We start from the raw sequence: 14,740 nt of genomic DNA, 5'->3' as shown, positions 1-14,740 counted from the left end.
TCATGTTGTCTCATGATTGTAATCTCTTTGAGAGCAAGGACTGTCTTTTCCCTCTTTTTGTATCTCAGCAATTAGCAAAATCCCTGGCACATAGTAGGTGCTTAATGAATAAAAAGGTCCAGTACTTTTATTTAATGAGCCAAAAGCCACTTTGAGTCAAGCTCTTTCCTATTCTCACTATGTTTCTCTGCCCTGGTTCCTAAAGTTTATTTTAGTAGGAATCTGGAATCTGTCCTTCAGCTCCAAATAGACATTTCCAGGGAAGGCATATGAGGAAGCAATGGGCAGAGGGGAGGTAATAACCCCTTTGGGGGAGGTGTGTAGATCGGATGTAGCCAGGGACCAGTTAGAGCCTACAATGTTTTATAAAGAGGATCCCAGTCCTTCCAGATAAAGGCGGCCTAGGATGGGTTAGGTATGAAAGAAGAAAAGACTTCTAGTCCAGGTCCAAGACCAAACCCTCAGATGAAAGAAGCAAAAACTTCTAGTTCAAGTCTAGGACCAAACTCCTGGATGAAAGAACCAAAGACTTCTAATCCCGGCCAGAACCAAACCCCTGGAATTCCAGTCCAGCTCCATCTTCATTGTACTCTACTTGGGCTCAATTTATTAATTCCTAGTCCAGAGAGCTCCCAAGCATAATTAGTATCTAAGAACTACCAAACTAAAGGGTTTTGAAGCCAGAATAGAGGAAAAAGAGGAACCTCCTATATACAGAAATCTAAAGGCTGAACTCTCTTAACTGGAGGAATAGGGTGAGATGAGAGAGAAAAAAGGCATGGCTGCACAGCTGGCTTTGAGAGAGCATCCAGTCCAATCCAAGATCTCAGAGAATTAAGGGTTAAAATCAGAATGGAAGATTTTCAGACCAGAAGAGACAAGAGTTGAGCACACATCATCTTAAGTCAGGGACTAAGGTCAGGGCTACTCACCTCCCCTGAATATGGTGGCAGGAGAAAGTGGTGTACACCCACTGCTCAACCTCCTCTCGTTGAGACTGTTTTCGAGTTCCCGAAGCTTCTTCTCCTCTTGCAGTACCGCATGCTTCCTCCGTCTTCGGATTTGCTTGGTAAGGTTTTCTTCTTTGTACAGACGACGGGCTGCCTCTGCAATCTGCAGCTGCAATGCCAGTTCCTGTTCCAGGCTGCTCAAAGGGTCCTGGACATGGGGAGAGAAGGACAGAAGACCATGGAGAAAAAAATCAAAACAGGTGAGGGTGGGTTCAGATGCCCCAAGTGGGCTTAAAAGGGATAATTCCTCTAAAGAGCAGTGATTGTGTTTCCATTCAGTTGGGAGCTCTCTGTGGGCAGAGATGGTGTCAAGGAATCATAGATTTAGAGCTATAAAAGACCCTAGAGACCCTTGGGGCTAGGCCAACTCCCTCATTTTAAGTGAAGCTCAGAAAGATCATTCAGTTAGTATGTGTCTGAAGAACGATTTGAATTCAGGTATTCCTCACTCCAAGTCTAGTGTCCTATCCACTATGCCAAAATGTATTTCATCAGACTTGGAGACCTTTATGGTTATTGATTATGTCTCCTCTATCAAAGTTCTATCTGTTTAAAAGTTAGGAACTATGTTGCATTCAAGAACATGCCCTGGGCCACAGGAAAATCTGACTTTAAGCTAGAGAAGTGAGAAGTCTTCCTTACCTTTCCCCTCTCTTAAAAAGGTAGGGAGAGAAGACCAAAGTCTACAGAGATGTAGGGCAAAGGGAGAGGGAGGAGGCTTCCAAGTCTAAAGCTCCTTGAGCAAGAAAAGCCAGCACCAAGACTCACCCATCACACACACACACACACACACACACACACACACACACACATGTGGGGATGGGCAGTCTCCATTAGTAGGTCAGAGGTGTTGTCCCAATTTCCTGCCCAGCCTGCTAAGTGGGACACTTTCTCTCTTGACTTTGTTGGGCCAGAAAGAATAAAACTGGGATGATTGCCAGTGGGAACCTGCTAAAGTTTGCTCCCAAAGTGTTAAAGGATGTCAAGGACCCAGGCCTGGACTTCCCAGGTCATGAGCTCTTCTGTTGGCAGCAGACCCAAGGAACTTTAACATTTAGTCTTAGGACTTTTACTCTCCACTATTATCTAAACCTTCACTTATCCCTGAACTACACTTCAAAGCAGCTAGGCTCCAAAATCCACCACACCTAACCCTACTTACTTCCCTTCTCCCTTCTGCTACTGACACTATTTCCTGAATCTGGTTTGGTCACCCATGTCTCTTTCTTTTTGACCCTGTTTCCACACACCCTAGACCACTCTTGTGCATACTGGAGGTTTATTTGCAAAAGAAAAGGCAACAGACAAGTCTAGAAGTACACTGGGGTAAAAAAGCAATTAGAAATATAAATTTATCCAGTCCAGACCAAGTGGCACCAAAGCTTTCAGAACTTTCCCAGTCCTAGTTAGGTCTTGATTCTCTCTAGGCCCTGGGCTTGTTGGGTTAAGCTCATTCACCTACTCTGCAATCCCCGAATTGCTTTCAGTCAATTAGGAAGTCTCCTGATATAATTATGGACTTTTAATTTTTCTACCCCTTTTACTCCATAAAACACTTAGCCAACTAGATAACATAAGGTAAATATGTTTTCTGATCAAGGAATACAAGGAAATGCAATAAACATAGTGTTTCTGTCGCCTCAAAAATCAGAATACTCAACCCAATACCTAGATCTTGGTCAAAGTTCACAAAAGACCTGTGTTTCCTTCAGGGATCAAAGCTAAGGCCCAGAAAGAAGAAGGACTCTGAGTAGGCCACAACAAGGTATTACCCTGGCCTGGGAGACTATAAGATCTTCTGCCCACTAGGGAAGGTGATACTTCATACTTTTGATTATCTTTATTTTTTTTGTATTTGCAAGGCAATAGTGACTTGCCCAAGGTCACACAGCTAGGAAATTATTAAGTGTCTCAGTCCACACTTGAATTCAGGTCTTCCTGACTTCAGGGCTGATGCTTTACCCACTGTACCACCTAGCTGCCCTGATTATCTCTTAAGGAAAGACCAGCCTCCAGTGTGATCACAGTCTTCTCCTCACCTCTCTTCCAAAGGTCTGTTCATCCAATTTGTAAGCTGCTCCAATCCTTCGACGAACCTTGGGGGCTTTTTCTCCTGGTTTGAGGGGATACTCCTGTGGCAGCGTGCCTGTCAACTCCTGAAGAAGGAGATAATATTAGACCCTCTCTGTAGTGTGACCCCTCCCATTATTCTCACCTGGGGGATCTCCTCCCCCTTTTAGTCCTCCAAACTCTCCACCCCCCATTTCTCCTTTGCCCCCCCATCTCAGGAGAGACTGAGTATCCTAAGGTTGTGTGGCTCTCACTCCTCAGGGCCCACCACCCTCAGAAAAGAGGGAGAGAGCACTCACTGCTTCTCGAAGACAGAGTTTCTTTAACTCCTCTAGACATAACTCTAGACGTTGTTCCAAGGCTCTCTGCTGCTTCCGCATTGCATGGGTCAACTCCTTCATTGGGGAAATTGGACTGTCAGGGCCTAGATGGAGAGAGCAACACATAATCCATATACCTACCTCAGCTGAAGTGAGGAAAGGAGAAGGGGAAGACCACTTTAGCCTCTCCTAGACACCCACCTGACTTTCCCCTGGAGAGACCACACACACCATTCACTCCTGTACACACACCTGACCTAAGGTAATAGGGGAGCCTTGGCCTCCTGAGTCAGAGCTACTCAAAGGGGAGAGGGGCAGGGGAAGCTGTCCAAATTCCAGCCTGACCCAAGAGGCTACAGATAAGCCTATGAAAGCCTCTATGAGAACCTCACATCTCCCTTCCTCTTTGTAGAGGAAGAATAATAGTGGAGAGATCACTAGATGTATTCAGAAAACCTGGGTTTGAATCCCAGCTTAGTGACAGTGCCTGTATGACCCCAAGCAAGTCTTTCATCTCTCTAGCCCCCAGTTCTGTGCTTAAAATGAGGGAGGGGGAATGGATGAGATGACCTCTAAGGTCCCTTCCAGTTTTAACTCTATGACTCTGAGATGTTAACACAACCTGTCCTACCAATCACGCACATATGTGGCTTCCCCATCTATTCTGTTCCTTTTTAGAGGTGATGACAAACAGAACAAAGCATAGCATGGCCAGAACAAGCCAAGAACCATAAACTCACAGAATTCCTGGGAGCCAGTGGTATCATACTCAAGATACCTAAAAGTATTGAGAGGTCATAAAGTCCATTCTCCTTGTTTCAAATCAGAACAGCCACAACCTCCTTAAGGAAGGAGAAATTCCTTTACTCCACTTTTCTTATCTCCCCAATCAGAGATTGAATCTCTTCCATTCCAACCATGAGGAATGAGGACTCAGGCAGCTGGCCTATTCCTGGGGAGGAATTTCCCCAAGTCACTCACCAGACTGCAGGATGATGCCGCTGTCTGTGTCGCTGATCTCATCCTTGCTCTCCATGGTGGACATCCGGGGAGCGGGGGAGACAAGAGTGGAGGAGGGGAACACAGCTCCCAGCCAGGGACTCTAGATGGTTTGGAGTTTCCCTGGCTTGGGAAAGAACAAAGAGGCCATGTCTGGACTCACCTGGGCCTGCCTAAGGGGCCAGGACCCTTTTTCCAAGCAGAAACTAATTAACAGCAGGATGCTGGTGGATGGGGGGGGGGGGGGGGGGAAGGAGGGGAAAAGGAAAGGGAAAGAAAGGTTTAACCCCATGAATGCCAAGATAAACTTTCTTTGCTCTGAAAGCTCTGCTCTCAAACTGATAGCAATCTCTTAGAAGATAGACAAGAGAAAATTGTCCGGCATATCAAGAAATGAGCTCATTTGACTGTGCAGAATGAGAAATATATTTTTTTGACCATGGCCAATGTAGGAATTTTTTTTACTTGACCATGCATACTGATTACAAAGTTTTTTTTTTTTTATTATTCTTTAGGGGGAAATGGGAAGGAAACATTTTGTGGGTTGAATTAAAAAAAGTAAATTTTTTTTTAAAATACCGAAACACCCACTATTTACCTTTACTGACTCTAAAATAATTTCCTTCTTTCCCTAGGATACTTCACTCTTGTCTAATGGGTTCATTTTCCATATTCTGGGACTCAGACCCTGGTGATGAATGATAGAATTCCTATAGCTAAGGGTAAAATGGTCCTTTTTACTATTCTAAAGTCTAGCAATATAAATCCTAGGATCACAAAATCTCCAAGTTAGAGGGGCCCTGAGGGGGCAACCTTTACTCAAAAGAAATTCTCACTAGAGTCTGAGAGTAATCAAGTTTGCTTGAGGATACCATGATGGGAAATCCTCTGCTTCCTGGAGTAACCCCTTCCTCTCATATCAGCAAGTCAATAAATATTTATAAAGTATCCACCATGTAGAGATAACAAAGAAAGACAAAAATAATCCCAGTCCTCAAGGAGCTCACATTTTAATGGAAGAGACAACATGCAAAAAATGATGTACATCAGCATTGAGAGGGACCAGGAAAGACCGCCTGTAGAAGATAGGATTGCAGTTGAGTCTCAAGAGAAGAAGCAGGAGGCCAAGGGGAGAAAGGAGAGTTTTCCAAGCAATCTGAGATAGTCAGTGAAAAGACATAGGAGTTTGACTGCAGAGTGCATGAAGGGAAAGTCAAGTGAAAGACGACTTCCATCTCTAATTAGCTCTCCATGAGCCCCTGTTGCCTCTTCTAATTCGCCCTCATGCACCTCATCATCCTGTTCCTCCAAGGTTGAAATTGGTACTCAGCACTACCTACACCTGACACCCTTTCCATGAGATGCTTGTTAAGATGGGAAGAGGATCTTTCAAAGACAAAGGTACCTTGCTGCTACTGCTATCCTTGCTAATTTCTATCCATGGCTTCTTTTACAAGGAAGTTGGGGAAAGGTCAATGCAACCCATTTTGGGGTAGCCCCCCCCAAAAACTTGGGCAGGACAAAAATAAAGTGGCCAATGTTGCCAAGGTTATATTGATTTGGTGCCCCCGACCCTCTGTTCCCTGTCCCTAGTTATTCAAAATTTAATGAAGAATTGAAAGAAAGACTGAAATCAAAAGTTACCTACCATGCCCAGGTAGATCTAGGAGAATACAGTCTAGATCGGGCCTCACTCTAGCTTGGATAAGCCCAACTGTACCACTACGACATCAGCATCAGGGTAGCATATAGGACAGCTAGTAAGGATGGGCTAAAGTAGCCTGAGAAAGGGAAGGAAACTACAACTCAAAACTAACATTTCCTTGGCTCATAGAGCATAGTAGAGCTCATGGAGCATAAATTTTTAATACATGCTTGTGGCCTTGACTTCAAGATTATATTAGGGCTTATAAAGCACTTTCTTCATAACCTTGAGAGGAAAGTAGAAAAAGCTTTCTAAAGTCCCTATTTTATAGACGAGAAAGGATTCTCAAGAGTGAGTATTGGACCAGGGTCAAGGGTTAGTTAAGTGTCAGAACCAGGATTTTAATCTAGGTTTCTTTTGTCTTTCAAATCCATTGTTCTTTTCACCACATCTCAAAATCATAGAAAATCTGAATAGAAAGGGAGCTTAAAGGATATTTAATTTAATGACCTTGTTTTACTGGTGAGAAAACTGAGGCAGAGATTTGCTTGCTTATAATCAGGAGAGAAGACCAAATCTCCTGAAGCCCTTACTGTTTCTAATACAAAACAAAATCATAGATTTTAGAGTTGTAAAAAGTTCCATTCTAACTTTTTCATTGTATAGATAAGGAAATTGAGGCTGAGAAGAGAAGTGACTTGCCCAAGGTCACACAAATAAGAGAGCTGGTATTTTGAATCTTCAAGAGAAATCTTTCTGTTGAGTCCATTTTAGAAACCAGGTTTTTTTTTGGGGGGGTGGTTCTGACCCCTCTTATGGATTCCAGATTTCTCAGTGTCACAAAAAACATTGTGCAAGTCTATCAGTCAACTTGAAGGGACCCAGTTGCCCACTAGCCTCCATAAAACCCTAGAGGTCTTGAATGGGGTTGCCTGAAGGGAGGGGGTGGAGCTCCTCGAAGACTGGATCCAGGGTTCAGACACCTCCTTATTGAGTCAGCATCATTGCACAAGAGTCCAAAAGTCCTTCCGAGTTTCTGTCTGGCGCTTATCCTGCCTCCTCTGGGCACTTAGGGCTGTGGGGTGGAGAAGGCCCCACCCCTTCTGCCTTTAGCAGAGTAGGTCTTAGGCAAGCTGGTAAACAAGCCATCAGGGAGAGAGGGTGTGAGAGCAAAGGGGAGAGGGAAAGAGGGAGTGGTCAGTCATTCTGAACCTCCAGAAGAGTCCTCTCTTTTAACTAAGACTAGGAACAGAAGCAATACAATGGAAACACACAACCAATTCAACCATGGAGGCCAAGATTTCCAATAACAAACCCAAATAGTCCCACTGACCCAAAGGGTAGACTACATTGCCAACATTCTAACTTTGCAAAGGGAGAATGGATAGTGGCCTTGCCAATTGAGTACATAGGATATCAGTAAAATGATTTATATAGGGCCTGTGTAAACAAAAGGCAGCCAGCATATATACCCTCAAAATCTCAGATTTCCTTGTTTGTCAGGAACTAGGGAACTGGGAAAGAACTCACTTCTCTCCAACCCTTCCAAGATATTCACCTCCATTTTTTAATCTTTTGGTCTCTGTGGAGCACAAGAATACCATGGATCAAATGTTTGGATAGATCTTGAGAGCTGGAAGAGACTTCAAAGCTCATTTAATCCAAGCCTCCAATTTTGCAGATGGGGCAACTGAGACCCAGGAAGAATAAATCACTTACTCAATGTCAGTCAACTAACCCATAAGCCTACTGTGTGCTAAGTCATCACAGATACAAAGAAAAAAATGAAATCATCCCTGCTCACAAGGAATTTATATTCACAGGGCACTATGTATGGGTCACAGAGGAAGGATTTGAACTCAGGTCCTCCGTTCAATGTCTGTTATCCCATACATAGAGAACATTGTTTGGGTATGCTCCCATCCCCACCTGCAGCTAACCAGAACTTTTTCTGTTCTTCCCTGGACACTTTCACTCCCTAAATCTTCTGGGGCCCTCCTGCTCCCCTAATTCCAAGACAGCAGTACCAGGCCAGAGTTGGGTAACAAGTCCCTCACATATCCCACCCACCTGGCTCAAGGAAAGGAAGGAGGAGATGCAGGAAAAAGGCAGAGGAGGCCCACTAATTAGTAATCATCACTAATTAATTATACACTTCCAACTCAGCACTCCTGAGGTCCTTGAAGTTATGATTCCACCTCTCCTCCCTCTCTCTTCCCCATTTCCCCTTCCTCAGAGACAAGGGAAGGTAGTAATAGAGAGGAAAGAACCAGAACCAAGGTGTCCTATTCCTGGTCCTAGTCAAATGCTTCTCAACTCTCCAGCTCCTCACCCATGTGTCCAGCTCCTCATACTCCCCATGGCCCAGTTTCTCCTGCTCTTCTAGTCTCACAATCCTTGGATATCCCAGATGGTTAAAGAAACCCTGGCCAGTAGGCATTTGTCCAAATCTGATACTGGGGCCCACAGCGCCATACCGTGAATGGCATGGTGGAACAAGCCGCCATTGGAGTAGGAGTTAGGAATCTTGGACTGGAGTCCAAACTCTTCTTGGCAACTCATTTCATCGATAGGACTCAGTTTCCTTATCTGTAAAATGAGGGAGTTGGCCTAGATTGTCTTTTTTTTTTCAGCTCTAACATCAATGAAACAACTCATTAATTATTTTTTTACTCATCAATAAAAACAACTAACAAATACTTATGAAGATTTTACTATATACACCAGACTGTTCTAAACTCTGGGAAGACAAAGAGAGGGAAAGACAATGTTTCTGACTTCAAGAAACTTTACAATCTGAAGGTGGCATTCAAGGTCTTGCTTTAGGTAGGACCTGTTGCTTTTTCTTTCACAGTCACAAGGCAAAAAGGGAAATTGGAAAGTATTATGCCCATCTTTTAATTTAAACAGCACATTGGTAAAAAGTTCACCTTTGAAAGGATTTTCCAAATTATATGAAAACATTTTCTTTAATTCTCAACTGAAGAAAAAGTACATGTTCTTTCATCTGAATATCTCAGAATGGGAGTGAGGGAAAGTAAATAGCTCAATGTTTTAACTAAAAAAACAGTGTCCTTAAATGAGTTTGGGTCATTAAACAATTAATTAATTGAAAGATTACCTCCCCCTCCATCAGACCCCCAAATTCTTTTCTGGACTGTAGTAATCAGGTAACTTGGTCTGGACAAGTCTTAGGTCAGTTTCTTTGTGACCTGGGACATCTGACAATAGGGGCTACCTTCTAGGAAAATTCCATTAGGTGATTTGATGCCCCCTCCCCCAAAATTCTTGAGTCCCTTCCCAAATCTCCCTTATCCCAAGGCTCCTGATCTTCCCATTGTTTGCTGAATACTCTCTGCTGAGAGAGAAACAGTCCATCTGGCTCTAGGATGTTGCCCGATAGAGTGATAGAGAAAAGGAAAAAGAAGGGAGGGAAAAACTCAAACTAAGCCATTCATGGGGCTTCCTTCCTGCTCTCCACTCTCCCCCAAGCATAACATCTATTTATTTCTCTCTCAAATTTCTCAAATTTCAGGTCCATTTGTCCTTAATTTGCCTTCTCACCTGGGGGAAACTGAGGCATGGGATACAACAGGGATGGAAGCTAAAGGGGCCCACCCTTCATTGGGCCCAACATTCCAGAGTCCAGTCTTATGCCCTCTACCTTAGTCACTGCTTTAAGCTCTTTTTTTATTAACTTACTTAACCTCCCATTCAGAAAATCCCTCCCTCAGTCTAGTCCCTGCCCTTACCTGCTTCTGCTGCTTTGGATTCAGGAACTAGGGAAGAAAACCAAATCCTTCCTGCTGAAACCCAAGACCAGGGAATGAAAGGGATTTGAGTGCCGATGTCGCTTCTCCCAAACTACAGGCTTGCCATTCGGTTCCTGCTCCAGCTCTCCCTCCCGCCCTCCTTGGCTGGCTAGCAGAACCAGGTTACTTGTTATGACTTGAGTCAGAGGGGAGGAGCAGGTGAGCAACTCCTTCCCTGAGCTAATCCTGCGGCAGCTCTGTTCCTAGGGCCTCTGGACTTCCGGAGAAAGGGGATGGGGGTGGGGTGGGGTGGGGGGAGAGAGACAGGACTCATCCGTAGGGGAGCCCCCAAGCTGAAAACAGAGAGGCTTTTTAACCCAGGTGGCCCACTGGGCCAAGGCTTTCCAGGCTCTGGCTATTGTTCTCATTCTAGACTATTTGACTTTTTGGAAACTGGGAGGGGGGGGGATGAAGCTCCCAAGGAGGAGTGGGTGAGGACATTCACTTCTGAATAAGTTAGCAGAAGGGCTCCCAAGAAGAGAGACTTGCTTTTTCCTTACCCAGAAGAAACTGAAGCCCAAGGAGACTACTACTACTACTACTACTAATAATAATAATAATAATAATATCTAACATGTACATAAGCAACTTTAAGGTTTGCAAAGCACTTTAAACATATTGCTTCATTTGATCCTCAAATCCTGAGTCACATTACCAAAAGCAAAGTCAAGAACCCAGGAATTTCCCAGAGGACAAAAGCTAGCAGTAATTGACCTTTGACCTTATTTGCAATGAAGATAATTTAGGCTCAATGTAAGGAAAAACTTTCTAACAATTAGAACTCTGAAAAAAGCATGTCCACCTTTCTTGAAGTCATCAAGCAAAAGTGGCACCTTTTCAGGTATGGCTTAGACTGGGCAGTACGGGAGTCTCCTCCAACTGTAATTCAGAGTCCTGGCCCTCAGGGCCATGGAACTTGGGGGGGGGGGCTAAAACAGGAAGGAACTTTTCCTCTTCTTATTATTAAAACCACTCTTTAATCCAGTAAGACTAGAGATTTATGCCTTAAAAGAGATTGCTCTCTAGCCTTCCAAGACTGCCCCATAAAATAAGAGGAGGCCAAATAACTTCAATGAGTGTCAATCTCTGGGGAAGAAAAGAGCTTCCTTTAGACCCAACCCGAAAACAAGGTTAAGTGGCTTGCCCAAGGCCACATAACTAGGTAATTATTAAGTGTCTGAGACTGGATTTGAACCCAGATACTCCTGACTCCAGGGCCGGTGCTTTATCCACTACACCACCTAGCTGCCCCTTCTGTCTTTCTCGCTTTCTCAATGTCTGTATCTCTTTGTCATTATCTCTCACCACCTATGCACAAAACGTATGGGCATCCATTCCCCAGCCAAATCTATTTGGAATCCTACTCATTTCCCAGATGAGGGAAAAGCCAGGCTCTTGAAAAATATTACCTACTAAACTCACTCCTTCCAGACTCCAAAAAACATATACCTCCCCCTTTGTACCCCACAAATCCAAAGGTTAAGGCTGGGGAAAGTACTTTTACCCTCTGTAGACACTGAGATACCCATATGGGATCATTGGATGACAGTGCTCAGAGGGACTCTCAAGATTCTGTTCTTTACCCAGAGCTTGGCAAATTAGTAGGTTATATAAATAAATGCTTATTCCCCCTCCTGTCACCTACTCAAAGATTTCCCTTGGCTCACCACTGCTTCCTGAACCCATTCCTAATCCTGATATTGGAGTTCCCTGATAATGTGGTTCCAACCTAGCTCCTCAGGTTTGGTGAATACCACTCCTCTGCACATATGGCATGATCTGGTCAAACTGGACCAGCTGTTATTCACCACACTTGCTGGCTCTCTTATCTCAGTGTCTCCATATCCATTGTCCTCACACCTGGAAAAGACTCCTCCACATCTCTGTTAATGTGTTTCCTTTTCTTGATATTCCAACACAGCTGCCTCATCTTCCATAAACCCTTTCTTAATCATCTTTCTAACCTGAAATCGATCTCCACTTCCCCAAATTTGCTCTGAGTTTGCCTTGATCTCCTTTTGTACCAATCTTACTCTCCTTTATGTCATAATCATTTTGGGATATAACTTCCCTCCATCCCCATCTTCCACCCTTGTTAGACTATAAGCTGTTTAAGGGTAGGATCTATGCTTTAGCTAAGCTATATATCATAGCATATTGTTAGAAACACATGATAAAAGTTTACTGACTAGTAATGATTGCATTTTTGTATCTCTGATACCTAAAACAGTACCTTGGAAAGATCTAGACCAAGGCTTTCATTAATGGTTGAACTCTTCTGAAATTGTCTTCAAAAGTTACCTGGTCACTGAGAGATGTGACTAGCCTGTCTCACAAAGATGTTGTGGCAAAATACTTTGTAAGCCTTAAAACCCATAGGATTGTGAGTGGTATCCATTGAATGGATACAATAACTTCATTTAACAGAAAAAAGAAACTAAGGGTCAGATTTGGAATGTTTTAGACAGTGTACCAGTGACTCCTAAGTATTTTTTTCCTGTAACTTCCCCATCATTTCAGGGTCTAAAGTTTCCCAAAACCTCCCAAGTTCCAGAGTTTCAAGTGGGAAAACTCCAAGGCTACCAAATAGCAACTGGAAGCTAGCTCCTATCCCCTCTGTAGAGAATTCAAATCTTTGGGAGCTAGGTTTTGAATGCTGTACCCCAGGCCCATCCCTAAGGCAACTCTAAGTCTGTTTCTGCTTTTTCCAAACCCCTTTCTTCCCTCGCCTCTCCTTATTGCTTTCCCAGAGTCAGCTCTCCCTCAGGTCCCCCCTCTTTCCCTTACACCTAGCAGGCTCACTCACATTCCTTACCCACACCCTCTTTCCAAACAATACCCTTCTCAAGGCCCTCCCAGCTGACCACCAGATCCTTCCCTCCACAGCTGACCTTAAGGTTGCTGCTGAGGGGCCCAGGCAGGGAAAATCCCCTCTTCCCCCTACCTCTTCTAACAGGGAGCCTGAATAGAGTACAGCAATCTTTAGGGGCATGGCTGGGAAGCAAAGCAACCTTCTTCTCAAATCAGCTTGGAAGACCCGCCAACCCACAGCTCTGGGTCAAAGGTGAAATGATGGACTAGGAGCAACACCTCTAGAAAATAACAGGATCCACCAAAAGGAAGCAAAGGTTCCCTCTGCCATACTGGATGCTAAATTCTGGTTCTCACCGGACCCCTTGAATTCTGGCGGCCCTAGGTGGATGCTCCTTGCTCTCTCTCCTCTCTCCCAAGCACTTCCTTTCCCATTGGGGGGGAGGGAATTGCAGAATATGAATTAGTTAAGGAGTATTCATCAGAGAAGCTGAGAGTGGGTAGAAGTGAGGTTGAAAGAACAGGGCATGAAAAACGGGAGGGAGTAGGCTTGAGCAATTTTAGAGGGTCCCTAGGGGACAATTTGACCCACTGGTGTCTTCCAGACACCAGATTTACTAAGCAGTCTAGATTTTCTGGACTCAACCCTCCAGCCATGTCATTATCCGGCAGTATGACTCAAAGTCTCACAGAATTCCCCTACTCAAAGGGGGGGTGGTGGCTCTTCTCTTTACTCTCTTAAAGATACCACAAAAACTGCCTCTGATCCTCTGATTCTAGTGAGGGCTCGGATTGGCTGGTCCAGTGGACTGCAGGCTTTGTCTCATGCCAAGCACCCAAAGCAGGCTCCGTATATTTCATTCATTGGTTCATTCATTCATAGGGACAGACCCAGAGGGACCAGAAACAAGGCGAGGGGAGAGAAATAGCTCGGGCCAATGAAGAATTGACGGCGATCCATTCCCTCCCACATCAAAAATCCAGGCAGGTCGCCACCGCCACCCCAAGAAAAGGCGCTGGTGAGCGAGTGTGTGCCGAGCTCACTTATCCGAAGTGTGGGGCAGGGGGGCAGCAGGGAGGCACGCTTGGAGGGCTCCTGGAGCCCGATCCCGCTCCACCTTCCGGCAAGAACCCCTTTGTTCTGCTCCCCCACTTTCCCCCTCCGCCCCCCAGCTTTAGCTTCATCCAGGATGCCTACTCCCTTGCTCCCTGTGCCCCCGATGGGGCGCCTCCAGAGCTGGGGGCTTTTGTTGGATTGTTTCCAGTTCAGAAATGAGGAGAGGGGAGTGTGAGGAAGGAGAAAAGTGGAGGCTGGGGGGAGTCGGGGAGGGGGAAAGTGAAGTAGTCTCAGTGTGTAGCGTGGGTGAGAATGCGCCTGTGGGGGAGGGGAAAGGTGGCCTGGGTTGGTAACCAGGTGTGTGCTCTGGGTGAGGAGCCCCCCACCCCCCGGGCAGCAGCCCCCTGCCCCCCTCCCGGCAGCTTCCGCCGCTAATTCCCTTTCCTTTCCCCCTCCTCCCCCCGACGGCGCCCCCATCCCCTCAGCACCCCGGCCGGGCCCCCGGCCTCACCTGGACGCCCGGGCCGCCGCCTGCCTGCCGTCCTGGCCTCCTCCGGACTCTCCCTCCAAAGTCCGGGGTCCCGCCTCCTAGACCATCTTCCCGTTCCCGGAAGGCGGCCGCCCCTACTTCTCCCTCCTCAGAAGGATTTCATTTAACTTCAGCATTTGCTGCATCCCAAATGTTAAAGATCCCGAGACATCTGTCCCCTGGGGCATACCAAGGTCCGGAGGGAAAGAGGGGAGGGCTGTGCAGGAGCCGCGGAGATCCGGGGCCACGTCGGGAGGGCCAGGACCCTGGGCTGGGGTCCAAGGATCCAGCAGACTCTAGGACCGTGTGGCCTTGGGGCTTGGGGGGCTGGAAGCCTCCCTTTGCCCCCAGTTTGGGATAGTGGAGTGACCCTCACATACCCCCGTCTCCACCGAGATTTCCAGGGGCCCCGCCTGGCCCACTGCCCTTTTCATTCCAGCAGACCCCAGGGTGCAAGAATGAAAGCCGGAGCCTGGAGACCCCACGC

General features: G+C 45.8%; 1 protein-coding gene across 3 annotated transcripts in view; it reads right to left on the bottom strand.

Moving 5' to 3' along the window:
- The window catches only part of INAVA (innate immunity activator), a 28,918-nt gene extending 14,600 nt beyond the window's left edge, over positions 1-14,318 (bottom strand). Inside the window, exons 1-5 of one of the 3 annotated variants that reach the window (XM_074222317.1) lie at positions 14,236-14,318; positions 4,382-4,526; positions 3,380-3,504; positions 3,050-3,166; positions 933-1,158 (exon numbers count right to left, since the gene is read on the bottom strand). In XM_074222317.1, coding sequence (XP_074078418.1) covers positions 933-1,158; positions 3,050-3,166; positions 3,380-3,504; positions 4,382-4,445 — 532 coding nt within the window. In that variant the 5' untranslated portion in view covers positions 4,446-4,526; positions 14,236-14,318. Of the gene's footprint in view, positions 1-932; positions 1,159-3,049; positions 3,167-3,379; positions 3,505-4,381; positions 8,634-9,796; positions 9,984-14,235 lie in introns of those variants that run through there. The other 2 variants (XM_074222316.1, XM_074222315.1) reach the window with 2 other exon arrangements.
- Positions 14,319-14,740: the final 422 nt, after the last annotated feature.

Source organism: Macrotis lagotis, chromosome 2 (genome assembly GCF_037893015.1).
Source record: "Macrotis lagotis isolate mMagLag1 chromosome 2, bilby.v1.9.chrom.fasta, whole genome shotgun sequence".
In the NCBI taxonomy this organism is placed as follows: domain Eukaryota; kingdom Metazoa; phylum Chordata; class Mammalia; order Peramelemorphia; family Peramelidae; genus Macrotis; species Macrotis lagotis.
This window is presented reverse-complemented; position numbering and strand designations above follow the sequence as displayed.